The sequence below is a fragment of the Amphiura filiformis genome, chromosome 11 (assembly GCF_039555335.1).
Source record: "Amphiura filiformis chromosome 11, Afil_fr2py, whole genome shotgun sequence".
Lineage (NCBI taxonomy): Eukaryota > Metazoa > Echinodermata > Ophiuroidea > Amphilepidida > Amphiuridae > Amphiura > Amphiura filiformis.
Window position 1 is genome coordinate 39,292,392 of NC_092638.1, and position 18,551 is coordinate 39,310,942.

Genomic DNA, 18,551 nt, shown 5'->3' on the forward strand with positions numbered 1-18,551 from the left:
TGAAAAATTTGTAAAAAATATTCAAAAAATCACTGTCTTTACAAATTACATAGCAGAGAGTCACCATTAGCACACATGCATCGCTACTAGCTAGGGTCTTTAGGATGCCTACAGTTTTGGGGTCAAAGGTCATTAAGGAGTTACTTCAAAACCAAAATTATCAATAAAGTTTAAAATTTTTCTATCTCAAAATGTAAACAGACCAGAGTAATATAATCATCATACATGAATCAGTGTTACCTGATGTATACGTGGTATTTTTATTTTGGGGGTCAAAGGTCATTAAGGGGTCACTTCCTGTTTTTAGCTAAATAAGTTTGAGAATTTTTATCTCGACAACTAAACAAAGTAGAATTTTTAAATTAAAATTGGAACAATGCATTTTGTCAGTGTACATAAGTTGTTTTTTTCATTGAGGTCAAAGGTCATTAAGGGGGGTCAAAAGGTCAATCATAAATTTTAAAAAAAATCAAAATTCATGTATAAGTTCGATTAAGCTGAAATTCACCAGGAATATTCCTTATGACATCCTAAGCACTATGTAATATTTTTGCGGGGTCAAAGGTAATTAGGGGTCACTTCCGGTTCTCACAGATCGGGGTCATAACTCATTTGTCACTGCTGGCTGTGCATACTTTCATGGTCGCAGGCGAACATAATCAGATCTCGTTCAGTCTCTCTCGCTCACTCTTCCTCTCTCTTCTCTGTCTCGCTCTTGAACTGTCTGACACACTCTTACTGGCAGTCTTTCATGCTCTTGCTTGTAAACTTGCTCTTTCTCCTTCTCTTTAAAAACTTGTGAAATCTTAGTTTTTGGCAACCTTTGGCTACCAGATGTCAAGTAGTAGAAATCTGACTGTAGCTTCCTGATCAGGCTGTGCAGTACAGTAATTATGACATGACACGCCCATGGCAGTTAACATGTCAAGCTAGTTAATGTGGTTACATAGTTTAATTGTTCAATTTCACATAATTTAGCATTGTTCACAATAGCAGATGATAGATGTTTTTGGCGTTCACAGTAGGCAATAATATGATATTGACTATATTAACCCTAACCCTACCCGAGGTTTTTTGGCTATCGGAAGGGAAAGAAGGAACGAAAAGGAGAGAAGATGAAGAAGAAAGTCACTTGGCACCCCGGATTCAACCTGGGACCCCTCGCATGCCACGCAGAAGATCCCCAGCATGTAGCTACACAGGTGACGTTGGCCCGACCAGCGATTCCCTGGGTATATATGACTTGGTCTGATTGCGTCATCAAGTCCCGTGGAATGCATGCACGCAGAGTGGTTTTAATAGTGAGCTTTAGTGAGTCCTAGTTCTGTTAGGGTTAAGAAGGCATATAGGGAAAATATGCATGGTCACTAACCCTAACCCTACCCGAGGTTTTTTGGCTATCGGAAGGGAAAGAAGGAACGAAAAGGAGAGAAGATGAAGAAGAAAGTCACTTGGCACCCCGGGATTCGAACCTGGGACCCCTCGCATGCCACGCAGAAGATCCCCAGCATGTAGCTACACAGGTGACGTTGGCCCGGCCAACGATTCCCTGGGTATATATGACTTGGTCTGATTGCGTCATCAAGTCCCGTGGAATGCATGCACGCAGAGTGGTTTTAATAGTGAGCTTTAGTGAGTCCTAGTTCTGTTAGGGTTAAGGGTAAAAATATTAAAGACCAAATACATTAAAAAACCATTAAAAAAATGGACATAAAAATTCATAACTTTGCAACCAAGTATTTGGACTTGCTGATATCAACATCAGTAAGATTGGGTACAGCATCTCCAGTTAAAATGGTATGTGCTGTAAGTTATTTGGTAGTTAAAATTTGTTGACTAAACATGCGATGGGGATTCTTATTTTCAAGCATTGGGTCGAGGATAATTAGAAATAGTCAATCTTGTAGAAACTCTTATATCAGTGTACCATCATCTGCTATGTCAGTGTACCATCATCTGCTATGTGAACAAGACTATCACTATTGAGTATGCATTTGTGAGTTTATTATTGCATTATTAAGTACATTGCCTTCATTTTTGATCTGGGAACCATGCATGTTATAAAACGCGTCGGCCGCAACATATAGTGGCGTCGTGAAGGAAAAAATATGTCTCCGAGCTAAACGTTTTTGCAGGATATGCCACTAGTAAAGGAGTCAATACTCCTCCACTGTTATCTCTCAGTGGCCCGATTCCATTTGAAATTGAAGTTTAAGGTTCAAACTATTAAACTGTATCTTTACTAGTTAACAAGGAAGAACTATTATTGGATAATAGCTAGCTCTAAACCTATACGCCACTATGTGAAACGGAAAATTTGGAAAATCGCTCTACGCCACTATGTGTTGTGACCGACGAAAAGTAGTAAATCATATAGAATAATACTGAAAGGTGAACACCCTGGAACTAAACTAAAACCAGGATTTGCATAACCCAGTTAGCCAAGTTAACAAAGAATACATCAAGTTACCAATTCAGGAAACCAGGTTACTAAATAATAAACATTAAGGCAGTGTTTTGGCCAAACTCCTTTAAAAGAGGGTTATTTCGGACTTGTCCTCTTTTTTCATTTTCTTTATAACCTCCCAGATCAGAAGTCAATGTGATGCTACTTAGCATAATGTTCAGTCAAATTTAGGAGAAATCATCAGCAATGCCACTATTCATCATCTGTGCATTGTTGTATGTAACTGTGGTGTTGCTGTTGATCTGTTCCCAAAAATGTGGTTCAGTGATGGATTATTAAAGTAACGGACCGTTCACAATCGGGGAAAGTACTTTGTTTTGTATGGGGTGAGATTTCGTGCATATTTAAGAGCATTACATGCCATAGCGCAAATGCAAAACATATCATCATAATACACTGTAACAGCCTCAGAGGGGGCGTAGCAATTTCATCTCTCGCAGTTCTCGGAGCGATTGACTCTCAACGAACAGATGATGCTGGACTTTGCCCTTTGGTGAGGGATTTGCTTCTTTAATAATCTGTGGTTTGGACTTAGTCATCCGTTTTAAGTTATCATTGAATATTGTTCAGCATCAATTTTGATATAAAATTGGATCGGTTGAGCCCATATTTATTGGTCGAGCTATGAGTTTTAAAATATTGGACGAGACGTAGTCGAGTCCAATCTTTTAACACTCATAGCGAGACCAATAAATATTAGCGTAAAGCATCAATTTTATCATTATTATGTTTTGGATCCAATATTATCACAACTTGGATCCATCAAAACATAATAATGTTTCTAATTGTATGCATATTATGTGAAAGTAAATGTATCCATCTTTATGGTGATTTGTCGTCGTAAGTTTGCTGCACTGGTGTTCAACCAAAAGATCCATACATACTATCCATATTCTCTGTTTTGTTTTCCAACTAAATGAATGTTGCCAACCACATTTCTCTACTAAAATGTCAATAAATTAAAGGACATGTGAATCATACCATCATATTTTGTAGAATATTCTGTAATATGAATGGTTTTGGTTTTTGTTGTCCAAATTTACGCATTTTTATTTATTAATTTTTTTAGCCTGTTTTGGGCCTATTACGGCCAATTAACATGCTTTTTCAGGCAGTTAAAAAAAGTCACTCTCATGCCTGTGGTATGGAGCAAAAATATGTAATTGATGCCGCCAAATGATGTCCATCTTTTGGAAAAGGCAAAGAGAATATGGTATCAGATCTGTGCTACATAACTTGAGTTCTCAAAATATTTGCATGTGTGGCATGTAAAAAGAGCAGTAGTGGCACAATAACTGATTGATTAGATCATCTGAGCACAAAATGTGTCAGACTATCCAGACTGCACCATGCGTACCTGTCGTAGGGAAATAGTGTATCTCTGTATCATTTTGGAATGCAATGGACTTGTGCAGTAAAATTTCATTGCTTGCCATGCTATATGGTTTTGTTAGATTTGCACCAGATTTACGCTAGCGTGACCAGACGGTTTAATGCCTAAGCGACAAAGCAGCACTTTTTGCACAACTTTTCATCGCTCGGTATGCGACTCAATATACAGATTTAGGATTTCTTAATTATACCGTAAGTCAATTTGAACCAAAATTCCTCTACACAATGTAATATGGGTATTGCATAACAAAGGATTATCCTCCAAGCTGTATATATTGTTATGCAATACGCATATCGCATAATGTGGAACTTGTGGAAGGGAATTTCGGCACAATTTGACTCCCGGAAGAGAAACCCTCATTCTGTGTATACAATACAATACAATGCTGATAGCATCCTGTGGATGTCACACATATTGATTGATTGAATTTTAATAGTCGAACTTCGATTATCAGGTAAAACATGTAACAAAGTGTCTGAATTTGCAAGTTCACAGGTTATACCAACTTTTAGCACAAATATGTAATAAATTTCGGCTGTAATAGCGCACTCATCAGACTGGAAATCAACAGGTCCTCAGAGAACGCATCCACAAGGACATCAGTGGACTTAATTCTGATGAAGGCTGTTGGTCAATATATGACATAGTCATCAGATTTAGGTGGTACATTTACTTTCACACATTTACATACACATTAATTATCTGTCACTTGTTATTATTTTTCCTGTTGTGTAATAAATTGTTATGGAGTTAAATTGTATGTTTCCCTGGTTGTCTTTATGGGATCAGTCCGTATAATTGGTATTGCATTATTATTGAAAATATAATAAACTAGATTTCGCTGTTCTCGGTCGGGCGCTTCTCGTGATAGGCCTATTTCTAATTACCCAAACTCGTTACCCATATACCTGCCCTGACTTTTTAAACTACTAAGAAATGCGTCTCTCAATGATCAAGACCCAAGACACAACTTAATCAACTCTGTTTGTTTTAAAGGTGTGATGCTTACTTGGTAGGCCTACCCATAATCTTGAAACCAATCATTCGCCTCTTCCAAGCCCTGCCCTGTTACCACATTTAGAGAAACCGCAAGTAGTATCTGGACGTGGATATAGGCCGTTACTAAAGTAATGAAATCAATCGCGAGTAACGTGAACGCAAAAGCGGTTCATAGGCCTTTTCGAAATAGTCATGTTCTCATAAAAATAGGCCTACATGCACGTGTTTGGTGTGTGCACGTGTTGCTTAATATTGAAATATGTGTTGAAAATAAGGCCTATAATTATTGGTCCGATGAGATGCACCTGTTAGTCACACTGTAATGCTTTTCCGATCGCGCGGACTGTACTCCGCGCACACTCCCGCTGATACTCCGCGATAGCGCACCGCGAAAGCACGCGATAGTGCAGCGCGAGCACGCGATAGTGCACCGCGTGAACGCGAAACTCGCGGGACGCGAACGCGATAGCGCGCGGACAGAGGACGGACACGCCGTAATTAGTATTAAGATGAATGAAGTGGTAAACGGCCAAAATAGCAGGTGGGATTTCTTTGTTATTTCGGCTTAAAATAGACAGCATTTTGGGAAAGAGTAACAAAATTAAAATGGGACGGAAATTGTTCATACAACTACTATACTTCTAAGAAAAGTTTAAAACTAGTCAATAACACTCACGTTTTTGTCCGAATAATTTCAGAGTAACGATACTCTGTCATCAGCGGTGTGATACTGGTGATACATCAGTCATTCACCAGTATCACACCGCTGATGACGGAGTATGGTTACTCTGAAATTATTCTGACAAAAACGTGAGTGTTGTTGACTAGTTTTAAACTTTTCTTTGATGTCTACTACCAACACATATAAATCTCAACTACTATATATACTGATTGCTGATCAGTAAAATATGGGCATACTGCACAATGTCAACTGCTCAACCGTTTAGTATGTCTGTCACGTCTGCCAATCCCCAGGAGTGAATAAGGCTAATTTGTATAGTTGGTCAAAAAAGGAGCTCATTCACCTCTGAAGATTATGAACATGCACACATACATTTTGTATATATGCACAGTGATTATACAATGTACTTGACACAAAGAACTTGCACCACAAGTTATGTCATTATTTTATAGTATCAACTTTATTGCATCACATCATCCATATAAACCAAAATTTTCATAGCAACATTCAGCCAGGACAGCACAGCACAGTTCATTTTAGAAAGTTCTGGTTGCCAACTCTTGCATAATATTTATGGATGCTATTTTAGACTAGGGGAGGGAGAAAGATCACCCCATTTCTCCTATATTCAAAAAGCAAACAAAAACTTGCGATGATTTTTAAAATCCATCATGAGGAATGCAATTTTTCCTTTACTTTTTCCCCCAATTCAAAACTTCAGCTAAGATAAGCCAATTCGCATTCTAATAATTATTGTCTTTTAAGAAGCACACAATTTTTACAACAAATTCTTTTTAAAATATACCTTTTTTAAAAAAAAAAAAAGGTTATTGTAATTATTGGAAGAAAAATAAAACTGGCAAATTTCTCGGAGACAAGTTGCTTACTGTAAAACAAACGCATGTGGCAGCTTTAAGACATACCAGTTTGAACATTGTCGTTCAAAATGAACTTCAACATGCAGGTATAACATTTAAATTGACTACATATACCATGGTTTTCTGACTAAATCTGGTTTAAAAAATAAGTGTATGGCATGGAACCACTCCTCATTGGTTTCTTGTGCTGCCCAACAACATTTTTATCTATCTTTGGTATGTCTATGATACAACAAATTTATAAAAAAAAGCCTTGTAATGTAGTTCTTATATCTTGAAGTAAAAAAATAACACTGCAGTACATACATAACATGACCAAGTAGTAGCCTATATTTACATATAAATACCTAAAATATTTCAGAAACTAAAAAAATGGAAAGATATGTGTAAGAAGTATTTGGTATTTAAACAATTTAACTACATTGTTGTAGTTTGAATTTAAAAGCTGGCTTTATAAACAAATTTACAAAAAATAGCCATATTCTTCAGTTCACCTGTACACATAGTCAAATAGTTCATCAGGAATTGCACAATTCAAAATGTATGCAACATATGTCATAAATTTGGACAGAGAGTGAATTAACGACAGCCGCGTTGTTGTACATGTTTTGAAAAATGAGTTCTGATGCAAAAAGTGATATCCATTTTTCTTGATTTGAGATTAATATAACTTGTTAAATATAAAGAACATAATAAGGAAATATCCGTTTTTGATCAATTTTAAGAATGTACATTGAATTTTTTAAAGTAGGGAGTCAATTTAAAACTAGCAGTGCAGAATGATGTTGGTGGCCTTATGCCCCAAAATGGCACATATCATATTTTGCATCTTAACTCTTACTCTTCACTTGTACAAAATGGTATGTCACTTCTTTCAGACATCCTTTGATCAGGGCTGGGTGGTGTACCTTATTGTACATACTATGTAATATGAATGATTGGTGTGAACAATCATACCATGCCACTTCACTCTCAACAAATGATTGGTTGTGGTGTTTACTGCATGCAACATCTTTTTGAACTAAATTTCTGATCTGCTGCTGAAAAAGTCTATTAGCTATTATATACTTCATTATATATTCTTGTTCATTGATTGGTTAAAAGTGGATCACATGACCAAAAATAGTTCTACCATCAGTACTCCTATCCGTAAATAGTACCTCTAAGCCGTAAATAGTATTTTCAATGTCCCGGATGAGCCGTAAATAGTACCTCCAAGCCGTAAATAGTACTTTTGACCATGCCTTCCGGCGTGCGCGCATTCGATCTTGACGGAGCGGTTAACGCATACGAAACTGCCATAGCGTGATTTCGCTGCTGTAATTGGTTAGCCCGATTTTAGCCTATTCGATTTTTTTGAAGGGCAAAATATAGGTTGTGCTTAAATTGGTCGTGCTGTTTACTCAGGACAGAAGCTGGGGAGTCCAAACGTCAAATAATTTTCTTTTAACCAATCAATAAACAAAGAATATATTAATGAAGTATATAAAACAAATATATACTGCCTTTATTCGAAGTTCTGGTTAAAACTATGGTCCCTCGTTGAGATCAATTAATACTATTTTCCTGAGGGTCTGCGCCCCTCAGGAAAATAGTACTATTGATCTCGCCTCGGTCCCATAGTTTTAACAAGAACCTCTCATGGCAGTATATATTTGTATATTACAAAGCTATATCCCTTTAGGGAACAAACCATAAGTTTGATGACGATTGATGCCCTATAAACGAAAGTGCCATTGTTAGGAAACAAATGTGAAATGTTGAATATTTCATCTTTTGGTTTGTTCCATTACATACATTGTACAATAACATTGATTATCAATGATATGAAAAGAGCAAAAGAAACCAGCCTATGCATCATATATCATGTTCTGCTTCTGAACTCTTCCGTTCAACTTGGTGATTTTGGTTTAAAGATATTGATGACGCTTTCCCAGCAAACACTGATTTTTTTGGGGGGGTTTTAGGTCAAAACGTTCTAATAACATTTCAATGTCAGGTTATAGAAAAGGCCATGAAAACATTTTTGTTATGAAAAAACACTACCAAAATGTTTTTTAAATATCAAAATGTTACTCTCAAATATTTCTTACCAAAACATTTTGTCAATATGTTTCATTGTTTGGTAGCAAATTTCGAAAAAGTGATTGAAAATGTTATTAAAAATGTGTTATACCCATAACCCATTATATAATCTGACATTTAAATGTGACCCGATTTGAGTTACTACCATTACTGACTTGCTCAGTACCTACACTTTCTGATGTTGAATCACCAGGTCTCTTGAATACTTGGCTGCAAAGTTATGAACCTTTTATATGTCCATTTTCTTATGTTTGTTATAGTTTTTTATCCACACTTTTTGCATTATCTCAGTTTTATTATTGCTGACTTTAGCCTGATTGAATCAGAACTAGTAACAAATCATCGGCAGAGTGCAACATTATCGTTAAGTGCAGTAGAATGTAATAGCTGCCTTTTGTAAAACATCTATTGTTTGCAGCAAAATTCCCTCATCATGCTCATTTGTAAAGTGTTGATGTTCTGTATACTTTCCTGATGGCTAACCCAAGATATCACCTTTACATGTAGTTGGGTATTTTTTCTAGTGTTATTGGTTAAAGGTAAGTACATTGTTGCAAATGGCAGCTATTGCATTCTACTGCACTTACGATAGTGTTGCACTCTGCCGACGAAATGTTTTCTGGCAACCTTCATGTAAGTATACCCAAAATTAGCCTTTATTCAAGACTACATTGAGGGATTAGACAGCTTGTAAACTCCCTGTCTTGATGAGGTTAAGTCTGAGTAGACTTACATGAAGCTACCATGCAGCCTTTTTCTGCCCTTTCCTGAAAATGTTTTGTGTTTACTTGGTAACTGTTTGTCATCTGCTACCCTAAGACAAAGTGATCTTGAGCATCTCTCCTGACATCATGTACCACTCTATTACCAGAAACTAATTTCAGGTCCCTTGCTGGTGTAGGCGCAGCAGTCTCTCCACCTGGGGGTAAACAATGCAAAGAAACATTCTTGTTAAGAAACAACTTCATCAAATATTGAAGACAACAAATAAAGAGTGGTGTAATAATTCGCGTATTTCCTGGAGTGAATTTTACAGGGAACCATAATTTGGTAAGCTAAAAAGGGCACAATGCAAGCACATTTTGGCTGGGGGGGGGGGAGGGGTGGAATTGACACACATTTTTGAGGCAGAACTATATTCTAGATATTGGTGCAATGTTTAATTTTTTCATGGATTTGAAGAGTCCCTGGACCTATGCTGCAACGCCTCGAATGGGATTCCCTCGCCACTAGACGACTACTAAACCAGGGCACTATATGTTCTTCAAATGATTCACCATGGGCTTAGGTCTCAGTGATCACTCACTTATCTATAACATATCCCCTTCCTGACTGTAGTTATACCATTATTATGTCTGGGGAGATCAACCAACACTCTTAGTTACCAATCCATTCAGTCAAGAGTACACACAGATACTCCTTCTTTGTATGCACCATCCCAATCTGGAACAAACTACCACAACCAGTCATTGCAGCAACAACAGTCACCCATATCCAGACCCTGGCACTACAAGCCCTCAGGGATATGGATAGTACATCAACCCACCAATCCTTGTAAACCTGCCGGTCTTTCTGTTTTTACTTGCACATTGTACATTTTTGAGCACCTTCGGACACATAAAAAAAAAATAAAAAAAAAAAAATGTTGTTTGATTTAACGTGCGCTTCAGCTAGGCATGGCCTAATTATCAGCACACTTCAACAATTATTCCGCTGCCATTAGGATATATCAGAATCATTTCCGCTTCACCAAGTCCACAACTGATGCGCAGGTACTTTCAGCGACTTAGATTGTGATTACCCCCAGCAGCTCCCCATTTTACACCTGGGTGGAGTGAAGCAATTGGGAATTAAGCTATCTTGCTCAAGGATGCAACACACTGGCCGTGGTGGGGCTCGAACCCGCAACCTTCCGATCATGAAGCTCGCGCCCTAACCATTGGGCCACCGCACAGCACAATCCTCCTAGGACAAGCCAAGCTTACTTAAGGAGTGAACAGACTCAAGCTCATTAATGGTTGATTTTATTTTCATTTGAAAAAATTACAAAATAAATTCAAATTTTATATGTGTCCACTCCATAATCCAAACTCTATCTAAATGGTAGAAATCTATGCATATTACAATGTATCTTTATTTATAAAGTTAATTCTTTATTACGTCCGTGGTCCAAGCAGTGCGCCAATCGTAGACGAGCGTACACTCAGAAGAAATAAACAATCACGCGATCGCAATTCACCAGCGCGTACCCGGACCATGGAAGTAATAAAAAATTAACTTTAGTGAACACAAATTTCGCCCTCTGTGTAAACAAAAGTGTAATGTTTTTCCATGAACTTTTTTTGTTTTTGTGAGAAATCACAGATATACTTTTTAAAATATTTTGGCCTCCAAAATCGCATATTGCAGGAAAGTTAACAAATTCCTACTCAGGCCTGCATTACAACCTGTGTGCAATTTAGGTTCATAAACTTTGGTATATTTGAAGGTTGTGGGGAGGCAAGCCAAAAGAGGGTGGGGTGGGGAGGTACTAGCAAAGAATTTTTGGGAGGCTGTTTTGAAATTCTCTATTCTACTTCTATGCATTTATTTACAATTAAATTTTTTTTTCCAAAAATAAATAAAAAACTTACCAGTAATTAAGTTATATTGCATCTTTGGCTGTTCTGATTTTGGTACTCCCTCCCCTCTTTCTAGTCCTAATTTGTTGTGTACTCTAGCATAAGAGCTCCAGTAGTCTAACCGATTGCCTTTCCTATCTAATACTTTCTTCATGTCATCTCCAGTAACATTATGTGACCAATTCACCAGGCTAGGGTAGTGGATCCTGTTGGGCTGCAGAAATAAGAAACAAAGCATTGAATTAAACCCCATGGGTACTGCTGGCCAAACTATTGGTCTCTATTAAAAGAGCTACATTGAATGGTTACAAAGAGTGATACAGGTACATATTATATGTTGAGTCAATTTGAACAGCTACCAAGAAGACCAGTAGCTTCCAGTATGGCTCATGTAAAGAAGAACATTGCAAATTAATTTTACAGGAATTCTTGTGAATTATCAAAGTTTTACATACTTAGGTGGGTATATGTTAGAATTTTGTTAATTTCTGTTTTTTGAGGCCTGCCACGGGCCTGCTATTAAAACAATCCGTTTCCAAATTCTGATATAAATTTGGATTGATTGAGGCCATATTGAACGAGACATATTTGAGTCCAATATTTTAAAACTCATAACAAGACCAATAAATATTGGGCATAAAGCATCCAATTTTATCTTTTGGATCCAATACTTTCACACACTCGGATTCATCAAAACATATTGCTCTTTTGCTCCAGAAGTTGTAATGTGTATAAAAATTATGTAGAACATACTTGTACTTCCTGTGGTGGTGGTGGCTACCAATTTTTACCAGGTTTTTGTTCATAATCTTCCGATACCAAAATTTCAGTTTTGATGGGGAAGAAATTGGGGATGGTGCTATTGATATGGTCACACAATTACCGTAATATTCATACTTGATTCACACAAATCATTTGCAAGAATCTTTATGAGAATCAATCTGTGGACTCACACTAATGAAATTCTAGATAACTATTTGATTTTAAAACTACTTACGTGATCAATAGTTCTCTCTGGATATTCTTCTGATAATGAGTTTTTCTTGCACCTTGTAATCCCATGCCAAGATCAAAGTGAGATTGATGAAGTGTTGGGTAAGGTTGTGGCCGCTCTGCTGCTGGCAGATCATTGCTTCCACCGAAAGACTACACAAATTGAGAGAAAAAGGTATTATTTGATGGTTTTCAGTTATTTGGTGAAAAGTGTAAGTTCTGATGAAGTTCATCAAACAGTGTTTCACTATCACTTTACTAGTATGTATATTGAAAACTTGGTTTATATTTCGTGTAAGACTGCATGGAATTAGCCTGGCACAAATCTTCTATTTAAGGATTATACAGTTTTATTCTGTAAGCTGCTTAATTCTACAATGGAGTCTTTACACTAGTCTAACTCATGAATATCCTACACCAAGGATACACTGAAAACTTTAATTTCGTATATATGGGTGTAAGCGCTAAATTTCATTGATCCCTGGTGTCATTTATGAGGTGATAGACTAGACTAGACTAGAGACCAAAGTTTTCCATTTTCTAAAAGGCAAATTCCGTATGTGAATTGCATTAACAGTTTCCAACAGTTTTCAAATTGCAAAATTACACCCTCAACATATTGCGTCGAACTAGTACTATGCAAAGACTACGGTACACGCTTACGGCGCAATAAAACCTTTTGAGAATTGGCCAATCACAGTATTTGGTCACGTGATTGTGTTGTTCCACAAAAAGTATGCTGAGGCAAGAGTATGCAGAAGGTACACCATCTCATGATAGAGAATTAGTTATAATCTGACAAAGACTTTTCCAAGAAGTTATGACATAAACTGGTTTTCCACCAAAACTCTGAATTCTGTTTTCTTTACCTATAAACCATGTATGAGGCGATAAACGACAGTGGCTCTATCATTGTGCAGAACATTCATTGTTGAATCACACATATATTATAGCGCCCATTTGATACATTTCAAAAAGTGCCCTTTTTGCAGCTTGAAAATTGTTTTTCTAAGTATGTTTACAAGTTCCATGCCATGATGCTAAATACCATAATTTATATCACAAGTTCTGACTGTGAATTAAAAAAATGTTCAAACCATAAAAATTAATAAGAAAATTTTGGAAACTGAAACTGAAATGCCCATCACATCCTAGATTGATACAATACAATGTACATGTATAAAATGGTGTATGTACAAAGTAGAGCTACTACTATCATGACTATGATAGGGAGCTTGCACGGAAGGTCATTAGTTCAAATCATCCTCCAGCACAATACCAATCACCTGTTTAACTGGTATTGATGAAAGTAATTCTTTTATACTTCATGCATTTGCATGTCTTCTGGAGCGTGTCTAGATTTGAACTAATATGACTTAATTTCCATGCAAGCACTCTACTAACTATCACAATGTGCTGACGCTTTTGTCAACTTAGCGTAGGTTGTGACTTTAACCTTTTTATAACTTAAGCCTATGATATGTCTTACCGATTTTGCTGAAGATTGATAGTCTGTTTTCCATTTTCTATCGTCTAATGCTAAAGTTGTCCTATGCATCCATCTTGTGCCTCTACGCAGTGAAGGTGCAGTGTCCAATCTTCTGTTTTCAAAAGGATTTATTACCGTTATATTACGTGATTTATTTGTTAGAATCGTGCCTGCTGAATGTCCTTGTTGCAGGTGGCTCCCAGTCCCGTGCTTCTTTGCAGAACTGGATTCCTTGCTAGTGTTTGGTTTCGTCATTTTGGAATGTAGTTCAAAATTCGCAGTTACTATTATAAATACTATTATCAGTTTGCTTTCTGACAGAATTCACTTCATGACTTGGATCTTTCTTTGGCATTTGGCTAATAATTTGGATAAAGATTAACTGATAGTAATTGTGATGAGCCATTCATGTATACAATGTGCAGTGTCAGTGATTTAGAGTGACGTGCCATATCATGCATGATACGGTAAGCTTAAAAACTTTAAAAAAAGTTTTACCATAACCCGACGCAACGCAACCGTGCATGCGTGGCGTATTTTACCACCATTACTTTCCGTACTATCGTCATTTTCATATCCTGAGTAGTAAGAAGAAGAATATCAGATATCCAGTGGCAGTTTTAGTTGTTTTCACAGCTTGCTTTCACGGTGAAAATCGATCGCTCGGCATTGAATTCAGCATTCCGGCCGATTTCCTGTATTTGGTTTCAGCACTTTGTAAACATTGCATATACATCCGCGGATAATAGCTTCTAAATAGTTCAGCTATAAATGTAAATAAATTCGTCCAAGTTTTAGGACTAAATTAAATACGAATATTGTTTTCAATATTTGCTTACATTATTTCATGACAAATTGTGATATTTAAAAGAAATATGCAAGCACATTTTGATTTGTAAATGAGCGGATTGATATTTCGTCGTCAAGACAACACACATTTCTGGACGACGAGCTTTGTACAAAGTATGGCATGCTGTAGCAAAGACGAAGAAGCTGATTGGCTGACCGTATTGACCGGGAAGTCTGAGTTGTAAAAAGTTTTGAAAACTTTCAAGGCAGTAATAATTAAAAGGGCATTTCGTGCTCCACAGCCTCATCCCCCACTTTTCTCAAAAAAGTTGAGATTTTTATCACTGGAATACTCTGTGGCTACATAATGTTTATGTACAAAATATTTCTTGCAGATTAATTCGTTTAGCAAAGATATCGCGAAATTTGAATTTCGTTCTGGTGCACCAGAACGAAATTACAACGTATTGTCTATGGAGCAGTGTAATACACATAATCATGCATAACTCGCAAACGCAAAATCGGAATCAACTAAAATTTTGGGAATATGCTTTTTCGTGGATATTTACTGAAAATGTCATAAAAAGAGGATGCTAGGATCACGAAATACTCCTTTAAGGTTGTGTTTTAATTATTTAAAAAAAGATGAATGAATATAACAAGGTAAAACCATTAGAGCGAGGACTATTATAAGCGAGAGCGATTTTTTAAAATACTAAAGTCGAATCATTTATTTATTCATTAGAATTCACCGCAGCACAAACATGAAACATTCAGTTAATTTTTATGATATGTTTGAAGTAATACAAAATACTTATAACCGATTATTAAAACCAATAGAGGTAGTCATTGTGACGTCAACGCCGCCATCTTGTGGGTACGGAGTGCCTTGTTGCTAAGATCACCGCGTTGACGCTTGACTGAAGAGGTGCGTCACGCGCTGCGACTTCTGCGTAATCGGGGGCGTAATGTCTAACGCATGACATGCAGAACGGCAGTAGGCCTACCCACAAGATGGCGGATCCCGCGGAAAAGGCTGACGGCCTCTATTAGATATTAAACCTGTTTTTGTTTTCTACACCAACACAAACTTCTTCGCATCTTGTGGAGTACTTCAATATTGGAGGTGATGCGTACAGACTCACTGTTGAAGGAATGAAGGGGAACCTTTTCAATCATCACATTCAATTTCCAATACATAATACTATAGAAAATCATTAAAAGTTAACATATTGTGAAGAAATCAATACATTTATTTCCAAATTTGGGTCAGTATGGCAGCGATTTATTGGATTATGCATGGAGACATGTGTTCTCTGAACTTCTCTCCCAAACACAAAAATGTTCTTAAATCTGTTTTTGTTTTTTGGTCAACACGTTTTAAAAGGGGGCACTGAACAGTAAGCGTCGCCATTGAAAATACATGCGCCGAGGGCCTAAAAGAACGAGCTATTACCAAGTCCGTGCAATAGATGGGGTTATTTGCCCGGGTTATTTGAACTGTTTGGTGATGGAGCAACACTCTTTAAATTTAATATATCTTTTTTTGTACATTGTTTGACAGTGTCAGTTTTTCACAAATTTCACTTTTTTAACTCAACCCGTATTTTCACCTCTCAAAATCGGGTTCTTGACGCATTGCATTGTGATATCTTACGCATCACGAAACAAAATTCAAGTGATTTTTTTTCGCATCCATGGGCAACAAGAACATCTCAGCTTTAACATAAGTTACACACTACAATGATGTCATACGCACATTTTGGTGGAAATACGCACATATTTGGACTAAATTTGACGTTTCTAAGGTACCATACACTTCCGGTCGCGGAAGTTATATACTGTTCAGTGCCCCCTTAATAACATTCAAATGTCCGGTGATATATAAAGGTCATGAAAATGATTTGAAACGTGTATATAAACAAACACTACAACATCACTTTCGAAATGTTATTGTAAAAATGTTATTGTAAAATATTAGCAACATTTATGCAAAATATTTTGACACCATATTGAAATGTTTTACTGTTTACAGCAAGTTTTCATAAATATTTTGGAATTTAATACTCTTTACCAACCCGAGCAAACGAACCGACATAAAACGTTTTCTGTAATTAGCGTTTTGTGTTTGCTGGGCTGCATACGTTCTTACATGGTGGGAGAAAACCCGAGAAAATATAATAAAAATCTAGCCAGCTTTCTTGGTCGGGGGGGGCAGGGGTGTGATACAATTGGCAGGGGCATAAGCTGAAAACAATTTCCTGGTTGCATCATTTTGACCCGGTATTATCAGAGAGATTATTAGGACCATTTTTTTTAGAGAGAGGCTTTATTGAGACAATCAATGTGTGCATGTAGCGTGCAAACAATTGATATTTTACACTATTTTGGCCCTTAATCAGGGTGAAATATTTTTTGGTGGAAAACAGGCTCCTTCAGCGGGGGTTTAGACGGACTTTCAAATTTTCAATTGATAAATAACTGGTATACGGGCACCCAGGCCTTGCCCCCTCCCCCGGATAGAGCCCACAGAAAACCAGGAGCATGGTAGCTATTATATAGGGCAGGCCTGCAGAGTGCAGACTATGCTCGCTGTAATGGTTTTATCAAATTCCTGCAAGTAGGCCTCGAATATAAAACTTCTACTCCAGGGTCTTTGGCTTGTCCTGGGGGGGGGGGTTCTCCCACTCAATCCTGCATGGTTCTTCCACATGCAAGAGGCCTTGTGATCTTAATTGTTTATATTGAAACGGGAGTCACCCTGGCCTGCAATTACCATGCATTATTAAGTTTAGTCCAAATCACACACTGAAATATGTTATTTGCAGGCTAGGGTGATTCCTGTTTCAATTATATGGATCCACGGCCCCAAGGAAGAACAACCTATAGGGTTGAAGTGGGCCCACTGGCTAAATAAAGTTGAATCTGAATACATGTATAACAAAATTTGACATTTGACCTTTAAGCATATAACTCAAGCACTGTACATCAGAGATAGGTCAAACTACACTTTTTCTAAATCCTAATAATGAGAGGAATACATTTTAGATGGTTTTTATCCATATTTACCCAACTTTCAAATTTGAGCCCTGCATTTATAGCGGCCATTTTGGATATATGCAAATTACCATTTTTTCCCCTTTGTCTTTTTCGGATATGTTGTTCAGGAGGAGGGTGTTTAGAGACACTAGCAAACAAAAACATTGGTCTTCCAATTTTGTCTAGGTGCACCCATTATTTTACTTAAATTGGCTAATCTAAAAGGATTCCCGCACTTTAGTGGTGCTAACATTTTGGGGTCAGGTTAATGGGTCAGGTAGTGTGGATTAAAGGAAATCTGTACCATAAACTAATCAATGGCTAATATAGTTATATAGGCCTACCCCTAAATTAAACACACTAGACGCTCTATATGAATTTCGGAATATTCCTAACAAAGAAAACGCACTTTTAATCCTTCGTTTCTGCGATTCAAGGGAGCCGCCATGATAGCTGCTTGTGAATCCTTTCTGCCACAAGCGGTAGTGTAACCTTTCACACAGACCCACGGCGAGCGTGTGTTGCTGTATGGCATTCGCGACCACCGGTCGCGACCCCTACAGCGAATTTTGGTTTTTAGTGCTGTTTTTACTTTTCGTTCTCAAAGACATTGTTGATCATAAATATTACTTAAAATACATTTTTTATGTTCTTCTGTAGTTTTATGGGTAAAATTGTCGCGTTTTCTTTTGAACGAATGTTGAATCTGAACTTTGGTAGTATTCGCTTCGTGTCACCAAAGTTCACGAGAGACGAGGCTTGTGGCACGGATTTCGCTGGTTTCAAAATCGGGGTACCGTTACAGCGTAATAAAAAATACATCGGGTATCAATATGGCAGCCACCATGGATCGCAAACTCACCGCTAATCGTCGTAAGGAATTAAGATTTTCTCCTTTATTTGGACGTATATAAACTTGGGACTTTTACTGTTTGTCGTTTTTATTATTACTGCAAATATAGCCATTGATTGGTTTATGGTACAGATTCCCTCGATGCTCCGAATGAGATTTTTTGGGGCTATAAAATACTGTTTTAGAGGTTAGGTTTAGAGTTCAAAATTCGTAAAACTAAGTATAATAATGCAACCGCATTTCAAAGACATTTGATAGGAATA

General features: G+C 37.2%; 1 protein-coding gene across 1 annotated transcript; it reads right to left on the reverse strand.

Annotated features, from left to right (window-relative positions):
* Window positions 1–8,377: 8,377 nt before the first annotated feature.
* On the reverse strand, window positions 8,378–14,304 carry LOC140164827 (uncharacterized). Its single transcript, XM_072188203.1, is given in 5 exon segments — window positions 8,378–9,423; window positions 11,138–11,339; window positions 12,123–12,154; window positions 12,157–12,271; window positions 13,608–14,304. Coding segments are annotated over 5 exon segments (714 nt in total). The 5' UTR covers window positions 13,863–14,304; the 3' UTR covers window positions 8,378–9,313.
* Window positions 14,305–18,551: the final 4,247 nt, after the last annotated feature.